General features: G+C 32.8%; 1 protein-coding gene across 2 annotated transcripts in view; it reads left to right on the top strand.

Moving 5' to 3' along the window:
- LOC149802902 (cadherin-87A-like) overlaps positions 1–21,150 on the top strand; it is a 189,389-nt gene that overhangs the window by 149,717 nt on the left and 18,522 nt on the right. For both annotated transcript variants that reach the window (XM_089952397.1, XM_089952398.1), the window contains 5 exons: positions 3,312–3,560; positions 6,113–6,372; positions 7,775–7,863; positions 11,718–11,804; positions 13,222–13,363. In XM_089952397.1, coding sequence (XP_089808523.1) covers positions 3,312–3,560; positions 6,113–6,372; positions 7,775–7,863; positions 11,718–11,804; positions 13,222–13,363 — 827 coding nt within the window. The remainder of the gene's footprint in view (positions 1–3,311; positions 3,561–6,112; positions 6,373–7,774; positions 7,864–11,717; positions 11,805–13,221; positions 13,364–21,150) is intronic.

Genomic DNA, 21,150 nt, shown 5'->3' on the forward strand with positions numbered 1-21,150 from the left:
TTACTTTTTTTATAAATAGATGATCAGTACAGGCAACAAATGCTTCATTGTAATCTGCATCATTATTAAGGTTACACTGCACATAATAATTATTGTGTTCATCTTGTGTTACAGGTGTCGTGGTATTTGCTTTTACAAGTTAGGAAAAGTGTTGCAATGGGGTTTATTAAATTGCTAATTACTTCAGAAAAACAGGGACAGTGCCAGGATTGAGCAGCCTAGGGCTTGCTGTCTTACAATGCATAAATACTTGTAGTATGTAAATATGCAGACACAGTCTGAGAGTGAGAGAGACAGAGCGCAAATAGATCAGAAAGAAAAAAGAAAATTCTAAACTTGGTTTATATCTATGGCGTAAAAGTTCCATGTTACTTCTTTATAATGGCTTACAATGTTGAGAGTTGTAATATATTTCTGTTTGGACTTCCATACACATGTGATATATATTTTATGTGATATATATTTTAACCCAGGTTTGCAACAGCAGTGGAGGAAATGAGATTTCTTAGTTGTTTTATGAGTATTATGTATGTGTACTTTACACAGTACTTTCACCATGCTCCCTATGGGTAAAATTATACATTTGTTTGTAAGTATGTTTTGCACTTTTCTTCATTTAATATATATATATATATATATATATATATATATATAATATATTAACAAAAAGTGTCATTTTTTGTTCAGAGGCAAGTCTTTCTAGAATAACGAGTCCAGCTCAGATCTTACTCAGTCTGACTCATTTCTATAATTTTTACCATTTGTATAAAATAGTCACTTATTCAGTGCACTTCTGTCATAATATATTATTGATCTATCTGCTCTCTACAACTCTATTTTACAGTCTTTAAATTGCCTACAATTTGTTTTAACAAGTTGAAAACTCACATCTGTTTGAATAAAGCATAGTTTGCAAGAAGTTCTTACCTGTATGTGTTGCATTTTCACATAAGCAGGATCTAGATAATGTATACCATGAATACACAAGCCAGTACTGGATATTGTGTTTATATATAGTATGAATACACAAGCAGGTACTGTATATTATGTATACCATGAATGCACACACAAATACTAGATATCATGTATACCATGAATACACACACAGGTACTAGATATTGTGTGTACCATGAATTATCAGGTACATACTTGATATCATGTATACCATGAATACACAAGCAGGAACAGTAATAGATATTGTGTATACCATGAGTACACAAGCAGGTACTAGATATCATGTATACCATGAATACACAAGCAGGTACTAGATATTGTGTATACCATGAATACACAAGCAGGTACAGTACTAGATATCATGTATGCCATGAATACACCAGCTGGTACTAGACTTCATGTATACCATAAATACACATGATAGTGTGTATACTTTGAATGCAACAGCAGGTACTAGATACCATGTGTACCATCAATACACAGGCAGGTGCTAAATATCATGTATGCATTGAATAAACAAGCAGGTACTAGATATCATGTATGCCATGAATACACAAACAGGTACTAGATATCATGTATGCCATGAATACACAGACAGTTGCTAGATATCATGTATACCATGAATACACAAGCGGGTACTAGATATTGTGTATGCTCTGAATACACAAGCACGTACTAGATATCGTGTATAATATGAATACAGAAATAGAAGACAAAGCTTATCCATTCAATTTTTGTGGTAAAGTCCAAGTTTCTAGTAGGGAATGGAAACATTTATACCTGAATATTTACGTACATTTTTATTTAACAGCATCAACCTTTTTTGCATAAATTGATTAATTATGCTTTCAGAGATTTGGTTTAATTTATGTAAATCTCTGCTAGTGTAGGATATGAATGAAAATAGCACAGAACATATATGGCAGGTTGCTATGATATCATGGGTACATGGTATCATGGTATTCATATTTTTTGCATTTTTCTGCATAGCACCACCTAATGAAAGTGTCAGAATTGCTGACGAGTACATTACTTGTTAAAATTTACCCATGTTTCCTAATAATGTCTGCACCCCATTTTCACCAGAGTCACCATCACTGTTACAAATCAGTTAACCAGTTTGTCATCTGATAATGACCAGTGATATGATGCAAGAGTTAGATCACATGATTACAAATCTATGGTAGCAAATAAAAGTTAAAATGTGAAGCATGGACAGTTGTTTTCTGTTGGTTTTCCCAATTGACCGGTGTTGACTTTTAGACTTTCTTAGACTTGACTTATTACTTTTCACTGGGAGTTGTTTAAACAGCCTGAGATCTACTTGTACTTTAAAGCTCATGTTGGTGGTCCATTCTTGGTAATAATACCATCCCCATACCATCCCCGTCACAGGTGGTTACAGATGCATTTCTTTAATTCTGTCCGACTAGTTTCTGTTGGATGGCACAGGTGGAAGAATGAATGCCATGGAAGGAGCATCCATTTTTCATGTTGATTTACCCATTGTGCAACATATACATTAAGTTCCCAACATTAGGACAAATATATGCCATCAAAAAATATTTTTTTTTGGTATTACCACAGTATCAGAGTAACTTCCCTTGCTTTATCTGGAATCTATATAGCATCTGTTTATTGGTTGTTTCCCGTCATCAAACGAGAAATTAAATGCATTTTAATATAGAGCAAAAAGACAACCAATAGACAAGTTTAATATCTTGAAGGCCATTGTTTGTATTTACTTATTCGGCGATCTCAAACTTTAAGACCCATAATACCATATCACCCCAGTATAATGTATTCATATTTCTTAATATAATTATGTTTAAATATACACATATTTTTTTTCCAATTTTGTTTGATAAGTTTTGAAATATTTGTGTTTTTGTGATCCAAGAATGATCTTCTGAAGAACAGATATCTTTATTTTTAAAATAGTGTGCATTTACACCCCAACTTAGTTCTTTCACATAATATTAGTCTTTACTAGCTTTCAATGCTGTAAATAGCATTCTTGGAGCATGTCTTCTATCTTCTGGGTTTCTACATTTTACCCTTTGTAGTGTATCAGCCACATGTACTGGCAACCTGTGTAAGCACACATGTGGTCAATGGACAGAACTTGTATATAGTCGATCCCAAAATGACCCATCACACCTGTCTAATAGAGATATATTATGCAGGAATAGTAATAAATTGTTTGATACATAAAGAATCAGTTAAATCGGACCAGCCATGTCTGGCACAGGCTTCCAAGGGTACAAGTCTATAAGACCAGAATGAAAGAAAAAACAAACACCAAGCAATTGCCTTGATCAATACCTGGTAATAAAATTGTATATTATTCTTTCCAGCTGGGAATGATGACAAAGTATTCCAACTGAACCCATCAAATGGATCGCTATTACTTAATAAGACTTTGGATCGAGAGAGCAAGAGTATCTACTATCTTGATATCCAGGCTTCTAACAATATCCCAGATTATACGGTCATCCGTGAGAGGACTCGGCGGGCTGCAGATGCTAGTATTGTCACTGTCAAAATTAGTGTGGGAGACATTAACGATGAAGCACCTGTCTTCACACAGATGAACTACACTGGATGTGAGTCGTCTTTTTTCCTCATCATCACAGCGTTAAATAATTTGCTCCTTTGGTTAGGTAATTGTTTTCAGATTCAGATTTCAGGTAGTCCATTGGGGTCAGTAGAAAAGAATGCGGTATCCATGCTAAATACAGTAATTCAGAATGGCAATTTAGAATGACATTCTGGCTTAAAGAAATCCTTTTTCTCTTGTTTTGAGTCATTGAGAAGTGCTATTCTTTGTACAATTTTTGTATGTTATGTTTGAGGGGATTGTTGTTGACCCACGAGAACCTACTGGCAAGCTTTCTCATATACCAACATTGGCCCAATCCAAGACTTGAACCCATGCAGACAGAAGTGACATGGCAGTGATCCATAATGGTGAGCACTTTAGACCACTTGGCCACTTGGGACCCTGTTGGGGTGGGGGGGAAATGTTGAAGAAGATATGATATATAGTACCCAACTAGGATGGCTAAATACAAGGAATCCTATGGAGCTTATTTGATTGAGTGCCATAATCCAAGGGTCTTGGATTTCATTCTCATCCAGGTCAATTTTAGTCAGCTGCCTGGGTATGTCATTGGGAAATGCATTCAGTTCCATTTTCCTCATAAAGCCGTTATTGTGTTTTTAAATCATTTGAAAATTATATGTCAGAAAATGCATTCAGATATATATTCTGTTTTAAAAAATTTAAACTCTGTACTTTAGATAAAACTTTTAATCCAATGCAGCATCACCTCATTAACCCAACCCTTTTCTTGCACATGTATGATCCACTCACAGAGAATGTATTTTCAGATATTGATTTTGTGGGGAGATACTTTCATATAATTATCCTTGATATAATACAAGCTTGGTTATTTTGCAACTGACACCATGTCATGTGAGAATGGCAGGTGCCTTCAAGAAATTGATTGATATTTCTCTGTCTGTCTCTCTCTCCCCCCCCCCCTTTCAGCCACCCCCAGTCCAGTTTTCAGGCTGATAACATATTCAGACCTTCAAATAAAACCAAACACAACTTGGTTCTCTATAATTCACATCAGTGAACAATGTTTTGTGTGTTTTCCGATATAAATGATACACACTACAGTATGATGCACACAGAGTTTGTGGATATATTATTTTCTGTAATACTTTGCTCATGATCAAAAAAAGAGGAATACATCATAACAGTATAAGGTCAGTTTCTTTCATTTTATTATTTAATAAGCATTTTATTTATCTATTTTATTACTGGGAGGTGCATAATTCAGCACAAATTTATTTTGTTTCTTAAGTCTTGGGACATGTGACCTGAGTGAAAAATAATTTTACTAAAAGTTCTGGGACAGGAAAAAAATTATTTCATTATGTCCCAATATATATGGTAAATATTGTGTCCCATTCTGGGGGGTGTTATATTGAGATACTGGCTGCATTCACAGGTCGAATGACACAGGTATCATTTTTCAGTGATGAAGGCCAAGCAGTAGCTTTATCATTCCTTCACAGTGGCATTGTTTTAAACTTTTTGAAAATCAGGTGACGAAAATGGTTTTATAATGCTGTTTGCAGAGCCCTGGTGTTCTTTTTGGTGGTGTTCCTTTCCATTATCAAATGTATAGGTACCATATATACTTGCTTATAAGATAAGACCAACTGCAAACTGCACATTCCCAGATCTGCCATTGGATAATGCACTGGCAGATCTGGGTCTGTGCAGCTTGTTAGAAGTTATCAGTACAACAAACAGCATAGACCCTGATCTGCATGCACATTTTGCTATGGCAGATCTGGTTCTTTGTTGTTTACAAGCACATATATGTGGCACCTATAAAGGTGCTTCATTATCAGTTATGTGATCAGTAAAGCGCAGTATTTTATCTGGCAGTAGAATGAAACAAAAAGCGATATGAACTTTCCAGAATATTTTCATGTTTGCTGTATATCCCTTCAAATGATGTAAGTAACAAAGCTACTCACACCATGTTTTACAAACTGACTCCTTATACTGTACCTACTTTATATGCCTAAGTACCTGCTTCACACACTCTTTTAAAGTAAATTTTTTTTGTCTTTCACAAGATACCGGTTATTAACCCTGTAGAAGTTTGACAGTATCTTTCAGATATTATGTGTATGTTTTAGTAAATAGTTTTTCCATCCAAGCTTTGTTTGCATTTGCATACATGTATACATTCTCCATAAATTTACTATTCAGTTACGTTCCATAAAAATGCATAGTAAATGTTTTTAAATCATTTTAGTGTACCTGAACAATATTCAGTAAACTTGTAAAAGAACAACATTAAGGAAAAAGAAACATTGCATTGGTGTGTCAATGGCATTTAGCATTTCAATACATTTTAATAATGTTACAAGCAATATTGTCAGATAAATTTGTCATGTTTTTGGAAAAAATGAAACTGCCAGATGGAGATGTCATTTATAGTTCTACACTGTTTGAACCTAACTTGGCACCTCCAAAACTTTGTCACCACCCCCCACCCCCACCTTGGTATTTGCATTGGTAAATCTGTAAGTAATAGTTGGCTTTATCTGAAGTATATATTTTCTCCAGGCATTTCCACTCGATCTCCATTCTCCAAGAGCATTGTTCAGGTTCAGGCAGTTGATCGGGATGCCATTGGAACAGGAATTGTCCGCTATAGAATTGTGAATGGAAACAACATGGATATTTTTGCCATTAATGAGAGGCTTGGTATTGTCACCAATAAAGTGCTGGTGAAAGACTATGCAGATCAAAGTTTTATGCTGACTGTGGAAGCCCGAGATGCCATAAACATTACTGACTCTGTACAGAACACTGCTCCAGTCTATGTAAGTTGTTAGATCTATTATTATGTATTAAAAAAATCCATCTCACTATTAGCAATAGTTGCAACAGTTGAGCAGTTAGGCAGTTAGGTTATCTATCAAGTCAATTATGTGTTCAATGAATAGGCATCAACTTACATTTCCTTGGAGGCAGATAGCATAGGTCATTGTTGAAGGGCTTCTGTCATCTGTGGAGGAGGCATGATGGAAACCATCACATGGGCTAGTGTAGGCTTCCCTTGTCCCACGGCAACTCATGTGATGGATTATTGTCACCCACCTTTTCAAAGAAAGGAAGTGGGCATAGTATTGATGTTTGTAGATGTCCATTCATTTCTCACATTTTTTTCTTTCCAATCTGTGAATTGAAAGGCACTTAAGTAGAGAAATTTGGTATTCTTGCACACCATCACTAGAAGTAAGTCACAAACCACATCTAGTGTCATCAGTGTCAAGGTTGCAGCTTAATCATTTTTGCTATCACACTTTTCCTTTCTACTCTATAAATGTGAAATTCATATTTCTGAGTGGTCACTTTCTCAAGATGTTTATTCAGTTTGGCATTTGAAGCAGATTCTACATCATGTACGGAGTTGATGATTAAATGCTTAATTCCACAAGTTGCCTTGTAGCATAGTGGAGTGTATGACAAAACAGTCTCGTTAACGCAGGTAGTCAGCAGTTCTTTTTAGATATTTGTGGTTTGTCATAAAACTTATAATTGCTAAATATTATCATCATCATCTAAAGATGTACATACTGACAATCTCTGTGCTCCCTTGATTTTTTTAAAAAGTTATTGCTCTGTTTGAATTTTGACTGGATGCAACGTATGACATTGTTGTGAATACAAATACCCTTACAGTTTTTTGTTGATTGCTGTGGAATTTAGTACATATTATGGTCATCATCGCAAGATATACATGTTGTTAAGTCATTTCCTCGCACTATTTTCAGAATAATTATGTTCCGTTCGTTTTACTAGAGGTTCATTTCCATTATGGGGTAGGAGTGGAATGTAGGAAAGGCAAGGATATATTTACATGAGTAAATTGCTTACCTTTCTTACAGTTATCAATTCATGTTTGTATAATATTATTTTCTAGTACCTTGTGAAGAGATTATTTTTAAATTAATTGAAAGATATGGAAGCCTGTAGTAATTAGATGAGAGTGATGCCTTCATGATTGTGGGGTGGGTGAACGGTTTTGAATACTGAAGAGTCATACATGTCTCACAGATTTATTGGTTTGCAGGAACAAGTTAATGCCATATGTACCAGTTTTTATGGAGACGATTATCAAGCATATTACAAACAAAAAGGTTGTCACAAACACCAGTCTGCAACATATTGGAATTCAGTTTTATTCTTTTCAATTTACAGAAATTTCCCATTCTTTTCCAGATTTTTGTGACTCAACCCAGTAAAGAAGTAAAATTACTTATTACTCAGTCCTCCAGTGAAGTTCGGCTCTACCAAAATCAAATAATTAAGTAAGTGTAAATAACAGAAAATGTAAGTTAACTTTCCAAATTAGCAAGCATTTTTACCTAGTTTGTCATTTTTATCTGATTGATGTAATGATAGAATTTTATGTATATATTAGAGTCACTTCAGATGCCCCCTAGGGCTTATGTATCATTTTTCATTACTTGATTTGACTTAATCTAATGAAACCAAGGTAAAGGACACTTGCTCATAAAACCTAAAGTAGATATTTCACCTCCATGTTGTACAGGTCCTAAAGGGTCTACTTTTACAAAGGAAGGGAGAGTATTGTATTAGAAGGGATTAATACTTTTAGTGAAGGATTGTTTGGGATTGACAGGGATGGGTTAGATCATCATTAGAGAGTTGGGAACAATTTCCCAATATTCAGTAAACTGAAAATAAGAATAAACAAAAGCTGTATTTACTGTCTTCAACTCATTTTCTGTCATGTTAATATACTGGATTGGGGGAAGTGGGAAATTGGCTAAGTTTAGAGGGAGACAGCTGTTCCTATTTAATTTTGAATAAATTTAGATTTACCTGTCAGAAATCAGAAACAATTATGACTGCATTGTTTTATAAGTGAAATTAAACTCTTACTTTAATACGTACTACAGTTATCAAAACAAAGTTGATAAAAAGAAAGATTCAGAACAGCAGCTGAGTAAATGAGACTTTAGCTATTGTCATTACAATGTAACCAATTCATATCTGTAAAGCATAAATGTGACAGAACAGAAAAGTCGACTCAGGACAAACCAGGAGATTTGCAAAATTTAGTTTGGAGTTTTTACTTCATAAAGGTATGATTTTCAATGAGAATGGCAAGGTTTTCATTGCAGAATATGTCTTCAGTTTTCTTATTGTAATGAGGACACAGAGTTTGGGTCACAGAGTAATCTTCACCCATTTGTGTGAGACTTTTTGAGTGTTTTCCTAATCAGAGAAAATTATTTTGACCACAGCTAAAAATTATCTGTTACTGTAAACAAGAGATTGTATTCAGCTATAAAGTTAGAACTGTGTCATGGAATGTATATATAATGTGTTTATCTTTCATAATGTGAATTGAGTATTTTTTTTGGTATCTTTAATAATTTGACAAGATATGTTGCATTCTTTAAGAAAAATATCTTCTTGCTTATTTTTTGAATGATATTAGCTCCTATAAAAGCTGATAATTGTTAATTTAATTAATTTATGGAACCATCCAGACAGTAAATCTACTTAGTCTTTTGTGTTTGTTTTCAATTCTTCCCATATACATTTGTAACTTAGTGCTGGTTAAAAAATAGCCAATAGATATCTCAGGATCTTCAACTACCTAGTATGTAACAAGATTAATTCATGTTCTGAATCGAATGCACATTATATCTCATCTTTAGTCCTTCAGCCCAACTCTTAAGGCTATTAATGCTGTTTACTAAATGACATATTTATTTTGAATTTTTAAAAACATTTTATTCTTTACATGTACTGCTTGGTATATATTTTCAATCTTTCTTTCTTTGATTTAACAATTAATTTAGATTAATATATACAGTACAGAGCATTTGAGGTGTTTAGTCATGTAAGTTTTAACCAGTGATGCCTTTGTACTTGACAACATGTCCCAAGGCAACCTCTCTGTTCTGTGCCATGTATGTTCATGTGATATTTTGTTTGCTTAGATTATGGTATTTTAGCATTGGAAAATAATGTATACTTAAACATCTCAACAGGTTTTAAGCACCAAAGCCAAACCAACCCATTTTTATGCTGATGAAGCTCTTTTGTAATCGAACCATGATCAGTTTATCTCTCTTTAATTTCTTTGGAATTACCTTTGATTACATGGTATAATCCATGTCAACAAAATTCAGACACTGAAGCCATTTGACCCTGCCACAGAATCAGAGGGGCATTAATTGTTTTAGTGTGCTTGATGAGGGAATGTCTTTTGATGAGCACCACCCCTTTATAAAAAAACATAGGTCAGAGTGGCCCATATTTTATGCTTTCCATTTACTTTGATTCAGTCTTGAGCAATGTTCATACCAGAATCATTCATTTTTTTTATACTACACTCATATATCATTTATCATTTTACTAGGTTACTTTAAGTTTTTGCATTTAGCAAATCACCACTTTGGTTTTTTTTATCTACTGTATAATAGTTCTACCTGGAATCGTGAAACATGGTGAGAGATGATTCATCTTCACTAGTATTACTCCCTCATCATCAAAGTAGGTCATTTTGCCCTGTAATTCACATTTCCGTGACTTGGGTTCAGTTTGGTGTTTTATGATGTTCATGCTTTCTTAGTACTACATCCTTACAAACAAAGGTCATGGCTTGCTACATACATGTTCATACTGTCGTAGCTTGAATCACATATAACTTGGGGATGCATTTTGATGAGCACTAAACTTTCATTTCAGAATTAGATTATTTCACTGACTTGGGGTAAATTTTGTGTTTGACGTTGATTTGATAGACACTGTTCATGCTTGAATCATGAAATTGATGAGAATCCCACAACCTTTCCAAGATAAGAGGCTCATTGTGACCTGTATTTCATCTTTTACAGGTCTTGGTGAAGGTTTTGCTTTTGGTTCATGACAGCAAGAGTTTTGGGCATGCTATATACATTTTATAATACCTAGAATCGTAAAATTTGGTGAACAGGTGTATCTTGTTAAGTTCGACATCTGTCTTGCAGAACTCTGACCAGTACTTCACATTTAAGGAGGTGTATCTTGTTAAGTTCAACATCTGTCTTGCAGAGCTCTGACGAATACTTCACATTTAAGGTGTATCTTGTTAAGTTCAACATCTGTCTTGCAGAGCTCTGACCAATACTTCACATTTAAGGTGTATCTTGTTAAGTTCAACATCTGTCTTGCAGAGCTCTGACCAATACTTCACATTTAAGGTGTATCTTGTTAAGTTCAACATCTGTCTTGCAGAACTCTGACCAGTACTTCACATTTAAGGAGGTGTATCTTGTTAAGTTCAACATCTGTCTTGCAGAGCTCTGACGAATACTTCACATTTCAGTGACACGGAAAAGTTTTGTTTTGCTGTTTATGTTCCAGTCAAGAAGTTTGGTATTTGGATGCATCTCTGTAGTACTGCACCCTAACAGCCAAAAAAGGTCACTGTGATCTACATTGTATGCTTTACTAACATTGGTTAAGTATTTGAGTTTATGATCACATTGATTCATACATGCTAGACATGTATACATCCTAGCCTACTCAGAAGGCCCATTTTGACCAATGCAATTGTAAGCAGGAATACGTGTTTATTCTTTGGTAAACTTTTGGTATAAATGACTACACATTTTATATTGTGATATGCTACCCTATACAGATAAACTGGGGTTTGTACGTGTGAATTATGAGTATAGGAATTCGGCTAGCGGACTGCATGCTGAATGCTTTTCACACAGACCTTCCAGATTTTTGTTTGGTAAAGTATATTGGTACTGCTGGCTGTCACTTCAACGTACTCGAAGCTAGTGACATCTCCATGTATAATCTGGTTTCTAGGTATGGAAAATGATAATAGCTTATCAAATATATTTTAAAAACAATGAATTTTTAAAAATTACAAATACAAGATTAATCTCTTTATTTTATCAACTCATTTTACCTTGATATTATGCAGGTGCATTATGCTACAGAAAATCAGGATATTTGTTGTTTGCAGTTTTCCTCGACTCATAAGCAAGTACATATGGTGCAAAAGGAGCCAAGATGACTATCATGAATTTAGACTCTGCATGATCATGTTTACAATGACTACTAGAAACTAGTAAAAGCTGAGGTGAGCTTTGAAAACACTTATTGCATTCTGTTTCTTTTTTTGCAGAGCTCTGGAGAAAGCCGTTGATATTGTGTGCATTACCAATATTCAAGACCACCTCATTGATTCCACGGGAGCTACAACTACACTTTGGTAAGGCAATTGACATGTCCTTTCCCAGATTTTCATGAGTTGTATTCTTCATTGTGAAATTGGAAAAGATTGACCATTAATTTGTTTTTTTAAACAGTTTTCTCACACATCCATGTGTTAAGCAATGAAAGTAAAATTGTGCCAATTATTTACCAAATGGGTGACAAACCAAAAAGTAATAGACATGCATTCGTCAGTCTGTTGTCACAATCTTACAAACATGTGAGAGTTTTATTCGAAATCTTGAATGTATTAGAGGGGTAACATATCTAACAGGGCCCCAAGTGGCCGAGTGGTCTAAAGCGCTTTCCGTTATGGATCACTGCCATCTCACCTCTTTCTGCATAGGTTCGAGTCTCGGATGCAGCCAACGTGGGTATGTGAGCCTGCCAGCAGCATTTCGAGGGTCAGTGGTTCTTTCCGGGGATTTCCCAGGTTCTTCCTCCACCATTAATACTGGCTGCCATGTATAGCCTATCATGTGCTGAAAAATGGCGTTAAACCCTACAACAACTACAACATCATATCTAACTCTGATGAAAAATAAAATAAAGTTACTGTGGTACATCACTGCAAAGTCTCTGTGGTAATGCACTGCAAAATCACCTACTATACTTGTCTCTAAGATAATGCAAGTGTCAACAAAGTAGAGGGTTCTCTGTACAGATAAATCAAAGTATACAACAGTAACTGCTATTAATTAGGTTTTTTTTATTGGTATAGATTTTTATAATTCTGAGAACAATGACATAGTCATCTGTGCGTAAATTCATGGATGGTGGAAGGATCTGATTGAGTTTACACCAAAATCATTGTTTGTTGGGACTTTAATTAGTATGCCAAGAAAATTAGTTATTTTACCAGTATAATTACTTCCTACTGATTATAAATCAGAAAAGCTTATGGGATATTGGATGACAGTACAATTGTTTTTTCTCTTCAGATCCTTCCATTAGAATAAAACTGTACAGAGAAATATTTCAAATTTAAAAAAGTATAAGAGAAATATTTCAAATTTACAAAAGTATAAGAATACAAATTAAAGCTTTAGCCTTTTATGAATGGACCATAGTCTAATAGTATCGAGATGAGTAGATAAACTAGTTGATAGGGCATTGGAATTGTGATCCAAGAGTTGTGGATTTGATACCAACCCAGTCCAGCCTTGGTTGGCTGCCTCATTGTGTCCTTGGGAAAGGCACTTAACTTCCATTTTCTCAACATGATATATCCAAAAGTATGTTGCAGGTGCAATTAAAAAAAAAAAACACTGGATGTTTTAAATCGAGAATACATTTGATAAGCCATTGCACACAAAAAATTGTGTGCTATCTCAGATCCAATTTAGCATCTTGTTGGAGAACTTATTTGGTGTGTATATTTTATATGATATGTGGACTTTTCCTTTTTTTCTTAGGTCTGATGTATACATCTCAGGAATTAGGATGACTGCTGGCCAGTTTCGTATTCTTCCAGCAGGAGAGCTCGTTGGCATTCTCAATGAACAGAGGCAGTTACATTCAAATGACTTTGATCAACTGTATATCAAGGAGTTTCAGGTAAAATTAGAGACATCTTTTGAGAGTTATATATATTTAATTTGCATTGTTTGTTTGGTAGATTGTTTTATTTTTTAAATTTATTATATGCTATGGATTATTGTATTTTTGATTTGACCTTGTCCAAAATCAGGTTTATTTTCTACCTGACCCGAATAATTTTTTTAAAAAATATGTAAACAATAAATACATAGCCAGTATTGTCTATGAGTATGGGTTTAATATTAGGATCATTATTGATATACATAAATATATTTATCTTACTCTGAATCAAGGACATTTTGTATTGTAATTTTAGTGACAGACTTTCTAATTATAACCAATATTTTATCTTGGAAACATTTTTCATATATAGAAAATGCTAATTGTGACCTAAGGCCAGGTAGAGGACAATATAATCTTGTTACTGGAAAAAATTATTTACTTATGCTTTAAGATCTTAGTAGAATCAGTTGTATTATTGTTGTGTCCACGAGTTCATTTGGGCAGAAATTTGATTTATTCACTCCAAATACAAAGTGCTCATCAAAAATAACATTCTTGGACATAGAGACTTGAATTTATATTGAAATTTCAAATAAAGATATATTCTTGGATTGTATTATTGTGATTCAACAAAAGACTGTTGGCACATAACTACAACACTAGCCACCACAGGCACATCAACACTACCAGCATTAGATTAATTTGGATTTCCACCAAAGTTTATTCAGAACTTTAATCATTAGAACTTGTGTCTGTAATTATAGGGTAATTTGGGATTTAATTTGCAATATTGTCAGTTCCTTTTTTAACCATTTCACTTTGTATTCTACGGAAATAAATTATTTGGTGGATTTTACAGAGCTTGTTGCTTCTCACTCTTTTCTATTATTTTAGACCATAGGTTTCTATTATGTGATGCACAGATCATTTTTCATAAACAGATTCTGAAATTATATAAACTTTGTTCTCTCAGGCCAAATCTACAACAGTTATCAGTGATGACAAATATATATATTTCCATGGTAATTGATCCTGCTTGGTTGGGATTTTAAGAGAAATAGCTGCTTGGCTAACTTGATTATTACATTCTAAATAATTTTGTCTACAAAAAATCTGAGAATTTTCACTTTAAAAATATGTAGCCTTTAAATCCAAGGAATCAGAACTGCTGGCTTTATGGAAAGCATTGGCAGCTTTCTTTTTTGTGGTTCTACAATAAGTGAAATCTTTGTTTTAATTTTATTGATAATTAACATAGAAGTATAACATTTTCACTTCTTATTAGCTCAGTGTACCTGCTTTGTAAATTTTGGGGAAATGGGTAGCATCCATAAAAACTTTGATATAACATGTTGTTGTTGTTGTTGTGGGGTTTAACGCCATTTTTCAGCACGATAGGCTATACATGGCGGCCAGTATTAATGGTGGAGGAAGAACCCGGAAAACCCCGGAAAGAACCACCGACCCACGAGAAGCTACTGGCAAGCTTTCTCACATGCCCACATTGGCTGAATCTTAGACTCGAACCGCCGCAGACAGAGGTGAGATGGCAGTGATCCGTAACGAAGAGCGCTTTAGACCACTCGGCCACTCGGGGCCCCTTGATATAACATATTTCAGATAATATTAGAGCCTTGGTTTTATGTAATTTTTGATGGAATATTATGGGTTGACTTGATGAGGAAAGACTTTAATTTATTGTCTCATCTGTGAAAAATAGGCAGGACCAAGGGATTACTTTTGCATTGTCACTTTAGGCATCAGTGTTAGATTTTTGCATTTAGCTCTCTTTTTCTGAGACTGCTGTATGAAAATTATGAAATATGATTGGAACAACATTCATATTAATGCAGTGACCTATTTTTGTTTTATAGTAACTTTGCTAGGTTTTAACACACCTGGCCATAAAAGCAAGTGAGCTTATGGCAAGGCCCATTGTCATGTCTGATCATTGCTAATCATCACTCAACACTTCTTTCATCTGCTATTCTAACACAGCTCAACAGAATTCAGCCAGATTTCACAAATGGTATCTTGGTGTTCATCAATCAGTTTTTCACAAATAATGCCAGTACACTATCAAATATGGTAGCCATTACTAAAATGAGAAGACAAATTCAACAACTTCTCCAAATCTACTTAATAAACTTTGACGAAATTGTACAGAAAACATCTTTAGATGAAGGGCTTTCAGATTTGTACAAACGATGCTGCTCCACCAGCAAATATGGATACCATTGGCAAAATATAAAAAATAATAACTTTTCTGAGAAAAAGAATCAACAGACTTTGCCCAGATATTGAGTTGAAGCATCTTGGCATAAAGGCTTTCATGTTTATACAGGTGATGCTGCTCCACCATCAAATATGGCCATCATTAAATAAAAAGAGAACTTTTAAATGTCTTTACAAAGCCACCCAACAGAATTTGACCAAACATCTTGGCATGATAGGCTTTATGCAAGTTTGCACATATGATGCCAACCCACCATTAAATATCACTGCCATTACCAAAATGGGATAAACTTTACAACAGCACTTCTCAAAAACCTCTCTGCAGAATTTGACTAAATTTCTTATGTCAACCAGTATACTGCAGTCGTTGCTCACTGCTCATGGTCCCTTTATGTCTATACAAAGGGTTTGAATGGCAGTCTGAGTCTGTTATGCAAAGGGTTTGAATGGCAGTCTGAGTATGTTTTGCAAAGGTCAGATATTATTGATATGTAAATGAGAATCACTTCATGTATATCTGTTTTTAGTGTCATGGTCCTAAAATTACCACTATTTTGTTGCCGTGTCTTTATCTTAAAATAGAAGTAGAAATATTTACTTTGACAACTTTCTTTTCATGGTCATGGCCATACTGCAATACAACTGACTTTTATTACCACTCAGTTTTCTTTGCAAAAGTTCATTTAATTCAGTTCTGATGGTGGACTTGGGGAAAATAGGAAAGGCTCTATGGACTACTTCATTTGGATGGTATAAATTTGATTGTCTGCAAAAACAGTTTACATTTTTGCAGATCAACTTTCAGGAATATGTTGATATGTACCATGAATGGTTTCAGTTATTGCTTTGAAAAACAAAAATTCCCTGGTGAAAGTAGTGCAACAGTTCTAGCTAAATCACAACTCTCCCTAAGTTAAACATTTATCTACATAACAACTGTTCTAGCTAAATCATAAGTCTCTCTAAGTTAAACATTTATCTACATAATAACTGTTCTAGCTAAATCGTAAGTCTCTCTAAGATAAACATTTATCTACATAATAACTGTTCTAGCTAAATCATAAGTCTAAGATAAACATTTATCTACATAATAACTGTTCTAGCTAAATCATAAGTCTCTCTAAGTTAAACATTTATCTACATAATAACTGTTCTAGCTAAATCGTAAGTCTAAGATAAACATTTATCTACAGAATAACTGTTCTAGCTAAATCGTAAGTCTAAGATAAACATTTATCTACAGAATAACTGTTCTAGCTAAATCATAAGTCTCTCTAAGTTAAACATTTATCTACATAATAACTGTTCTAGCTAAATCGTAAGTCTAAGATAAACATTTATCTACAGAATAACTGTTCTAGCTAAATCGTAAGTCTCTCTAAGATAAACATTTATCTACATAATAACTGTTCTAGCTAAATCGTAAGTCTAAGATAAACATTTATCTACAGAATAACTGTTCTAGCTAAATCATAAGTCTCTCTAAGTTAAACATTTATCTACATAATAACTGTTCTAGCTAAATCGTAAGTCTAAGATAAACATTTATCTACAGAATAACTGTTCTAGCTAAATCATAAGTCTCTCTAAGTTAAACATTTATCTACATAATAACTGTTCTAGCTAAATCGTAAGTCTCTCTAAGTTAAACATTTATCTACATAATAACTGTTCTAGCTAAATCGTAAGTCTAAGATAAACATTTATCTACAGAATAACTGTTCTAGCTAAATCACAAGTCTCTCTAAGTTAAACATTTATCTACATAATAACTGTTCTAGCTAAATCATAAGTCTCTCTAAGTTAAACATTTATCTACATAATAACTGTTCTAGCTAAATCATAAGTCTCTCTAAGATAAACATTTATCTACAGAATAACTGTTCTAGCTAAATCATAAGTCTCTCTAAGTTAAACATTTATCTACATAATAACTGTTCTAGCTAAATCATAAGTCTCTCTAAGTTAAACATTTATCTACATAATAACTGTTCTAGCTAAATCATAAGTCTCTCTAAGTTAAACATTTATCTACATAATAACTGTTCTCGCTAAATCGTAAGTCTAAGATAAACATTTATCTACAGAATAACTGTTCTAGCTAAATCGTAAGTCTGAGATAAACATTTATCTACAGAATAACTGTTCTAGCTAAATCATAAGTCTCTCTAAGATAAACATTTATCTACAGAATAACTGTTCTAGCTAAATCATAAGTCTGTCTAAGTTAAACATTTATCTACATAACAACTGTTCTAGCTAAATCATAAGTCTCTCTAAGTTAAACATTTATCTACATAATAACTGTTCTGGCTAAATCATAAGTCTCTCTAAGTTAAACATTTATCTACATAATAACTGTTCTAGCTAAATCATAAGTCTCTCTAAGTTAAACATTTATCTACATAACAACTATTCTAGCTAAATCATAAGTCTCTCTAAGATAAACATTTATCTACATAATAACTGTTCTAGCTAAATCATAAGTCTCTCTAAGTTAAACATTTATCTACATAACAACTGTTCTAGCTAAATCATAAGTCTCTCTAAGATAAACATTTATCTACATAATAACTGTTCTAGCTAAATCGTAAGTCTAAGATAAACATTTATCTACAGAATAACTGTTCTAGCTAAATCATAAGTCTCTCTAAGTTAAACATTTATCTACATAATAACTGTTCTAGCTAAATCGTAAGTCTCTCTAAGTTAAACATTTATCTACATAATAACTGTTCTAGCTAAATCACAAGTCTCTCTAAGTTAAACATTTATCTACTAATAACTGTTCTAGCTAAATCATAAGTCTCTCTAAGTTAAACATTTATCTACATAATAACTGTTCTAGCTAAATCGTAAGTCTCTCTAAGTTAAACATTTATCTACATAATAACTGTTCTAGCTAAATCGTAAGTCTAAGATAAACATTTATCTACAGAATAACTGTTCTAGCTAAATCATAAGTCTCTCTAAGTTAAACATTTATCTACATAATAACTGTTCTAGCTAAATCATAAGTCTCTCTAAGATAAACATTTATCTACAGAATAACTGTTCTAGCTAAATCATAAGTCTCTCTAAGTTAAACATTTATCTACATAATAACTGTTCTAGCTAAATCGTAAGTCTCTCTAAGATAAACATTTATCTACATAATAACTGTTCTAGCTAAATCGTAAGTCTAAGATAAACATTTATCTACAGAATAACTGTTCTAGCTAAATCATAAGTCTCTCTAAGTTAAACATTTATCTACATAATAACTGTTCTAGCTAAATCGTAAGTCTAAGATAAACATTTATCTACATAATAACTGTTCTAGCTAAATCATAAGTCTCTCTAAGTTAAACATTTATTTACATAATAACTGTTCTAGCTAAATCGTAAGTCTCTCTAAGTTAAACATTTATCTACATAATAACTGTTCTAGCTAAATCGTAAGTCTCTCTAAGTTAAACATTTATCTACATAATAACTGTTCTAGCTAAATCGTAAGTCTCTCTAAGTTAAACATTTATCTACATAATAACTGTTCTAGCTAAATCACAAGTCTCTCTAAGTTAAACATTTATCTACTAATAACTGTTCTAGCTAAATCATAAGTCTCTCTAAGTTAAACATTTATCTACATAATAACTGTTCTAGCTAAATCGTAAGTCTCTCTAAGTTAAACATTTATCTACATAATAACTGTTCTAGCTAAATCGTAAGTCTAAGATAAACATTTATCTACAGAATAACTGTTCTAGCTAAGTCGTAAGTCTGAGATAAACATTTATCTACAGAATAACTGTTCTAGCTAAATCGTAAGTCTGAGATAAACATTTATCTACATAATAACTGTTCTAGCTAAATCGTAAGTCTAAGATAAACATTTATCTACAGAATAACTGTTCTAGCTAAATCGTAAGTCTGAGATAAACATTTATCTACAGAATAACTGTTCTAGCTAAATCGTAAGTCTGAGATAAACATTTATCTACAGAATAACTGTTCTAGCTAAATCGTAAGTCTCTCTAAGTTAAACATTTATCTACATAATAACTGTTCTAGCTAAATCATAAGTCTCTCTAAGTTAAACATTTATCTACATAATAACTGTTCTAGCTAAATCACAAGTCTCCGTTAGTTAAACATTTATCTACATAATAACTGTTATAGCTAAATCGTAAGTCTCTCTAAGTTAAACATTTATCTACATAATAACTGTTCTAGCTAAATCGTAAGTCTATCTAAGTTAAACATTTATCTACATAATAACTGTTCTAGCTAAATCATAAGTCTCTCTAAGTTAAACATTTATCTACTAATAACTGTTCTAGCTAAATCGTAAGTCTCTCTAAGTTAAACATTTATCTACATAATAACTGTTCTAGCTAAATCGTAAGTCTCTCTAAGTTAAACATTTATCTACATAATAACTGTTCTAGCTAAATCGTAAGTCTCTCTAAGTTGAACATTTATCTACATAATAACTGTTCTAGCTAAATCGTAAGTCTCTCTAAGTTAAACATTTATCTACATAATAACTGTTCTAGCTAAATCATAAGTCTCTCTAAGTTAAACATTTATCTACTAATAACTGTTCTAGCTAAATCGTAAGTCTCTCTAAGTTAAACATTTATCTACATAATAACTGTTCTAGCTAAATCGTAAGTCTCTCTAAGTTAAACATTTATCTACATAATAACTGTTCTAGCTAAATCATAAGTCTCTCTAAGTTAAACATTTATCTACATAATAACTGTTCTAGCTAAATCGTAAGTCTCTCTAAGTTAAAAATTTATCTACATAATAACTGTTCTAGCTAAATCGTAAGTCTCTCTAAGTTAAACATTTATCTACATAATAACTGTTCTAGCTAAATCATAAGTCTCTCTAAGTTAAACATTTATCTACTAATAACTGTTCTAGCTAAATCATAAGTCTCTCTAAGTTAAACATTTATCTACATAATAACTGTTCTAGCTAAATCGTAAGTCTAAGATAAACATTTATCTACAGAATAACTGTTCTAGCTAAATCATAAGTCTCTCTAAGTTAAACATTTATCTACAGAATAACTGTTCTAGCTAAATCGTAAGTCTCTCTAAGATAAACATTTATCTACATAATAACTGTTCTAGCTAAATCGTAAGTCTAAGATAAACATTTATCTACAGAATAACTGTTCTAGCTAAATCGTAAGTCTAAGATAAACATTTATCTACATAATAACTGTTCTAGCTAAATCGTAAGTCTCTCTAAGATAAACATTTATCTACATAATAACTGTTCTAGCTAAATCGTAAGTCTAAGATAAACATTTATCTACAGAATAACTGTTCTAGCTAAATCATAAGTCTCTCTAAGTTAAACATTTATCTACATAATAACTGTTCTAGCTAAATCGTAAGTCTAAGATAAACATTTATCTACAGAATAACTGTTCTAGCTAAATCGTAAGTCTCTCTAAGATAAACATTTATCTACATAATAACTGTTCTAGCTAAATCGTAAGTCTAAGATAAACATTTATCTACAGAATAACTGTTCTAGCTAAATCATAAGTCTCTCTAAGTTAAACA

The sequence above is a fragment of the Sinohyriopsis cumingii genome, chromosome 3, assembly GCF_028554795.1.
Source record: "Sinohyriopsis cumingii isolate HCF-2022 chromosome 3, ASM2855479v2, whole genome shotgun sequence".
NCBI classification, from domain to species: Eukaryota; Metazoa; Mollusca; class Bivalvia; order Unionida; family Unionidae; genus Sinohyriopsis; species Sinohyriopsis cumingii.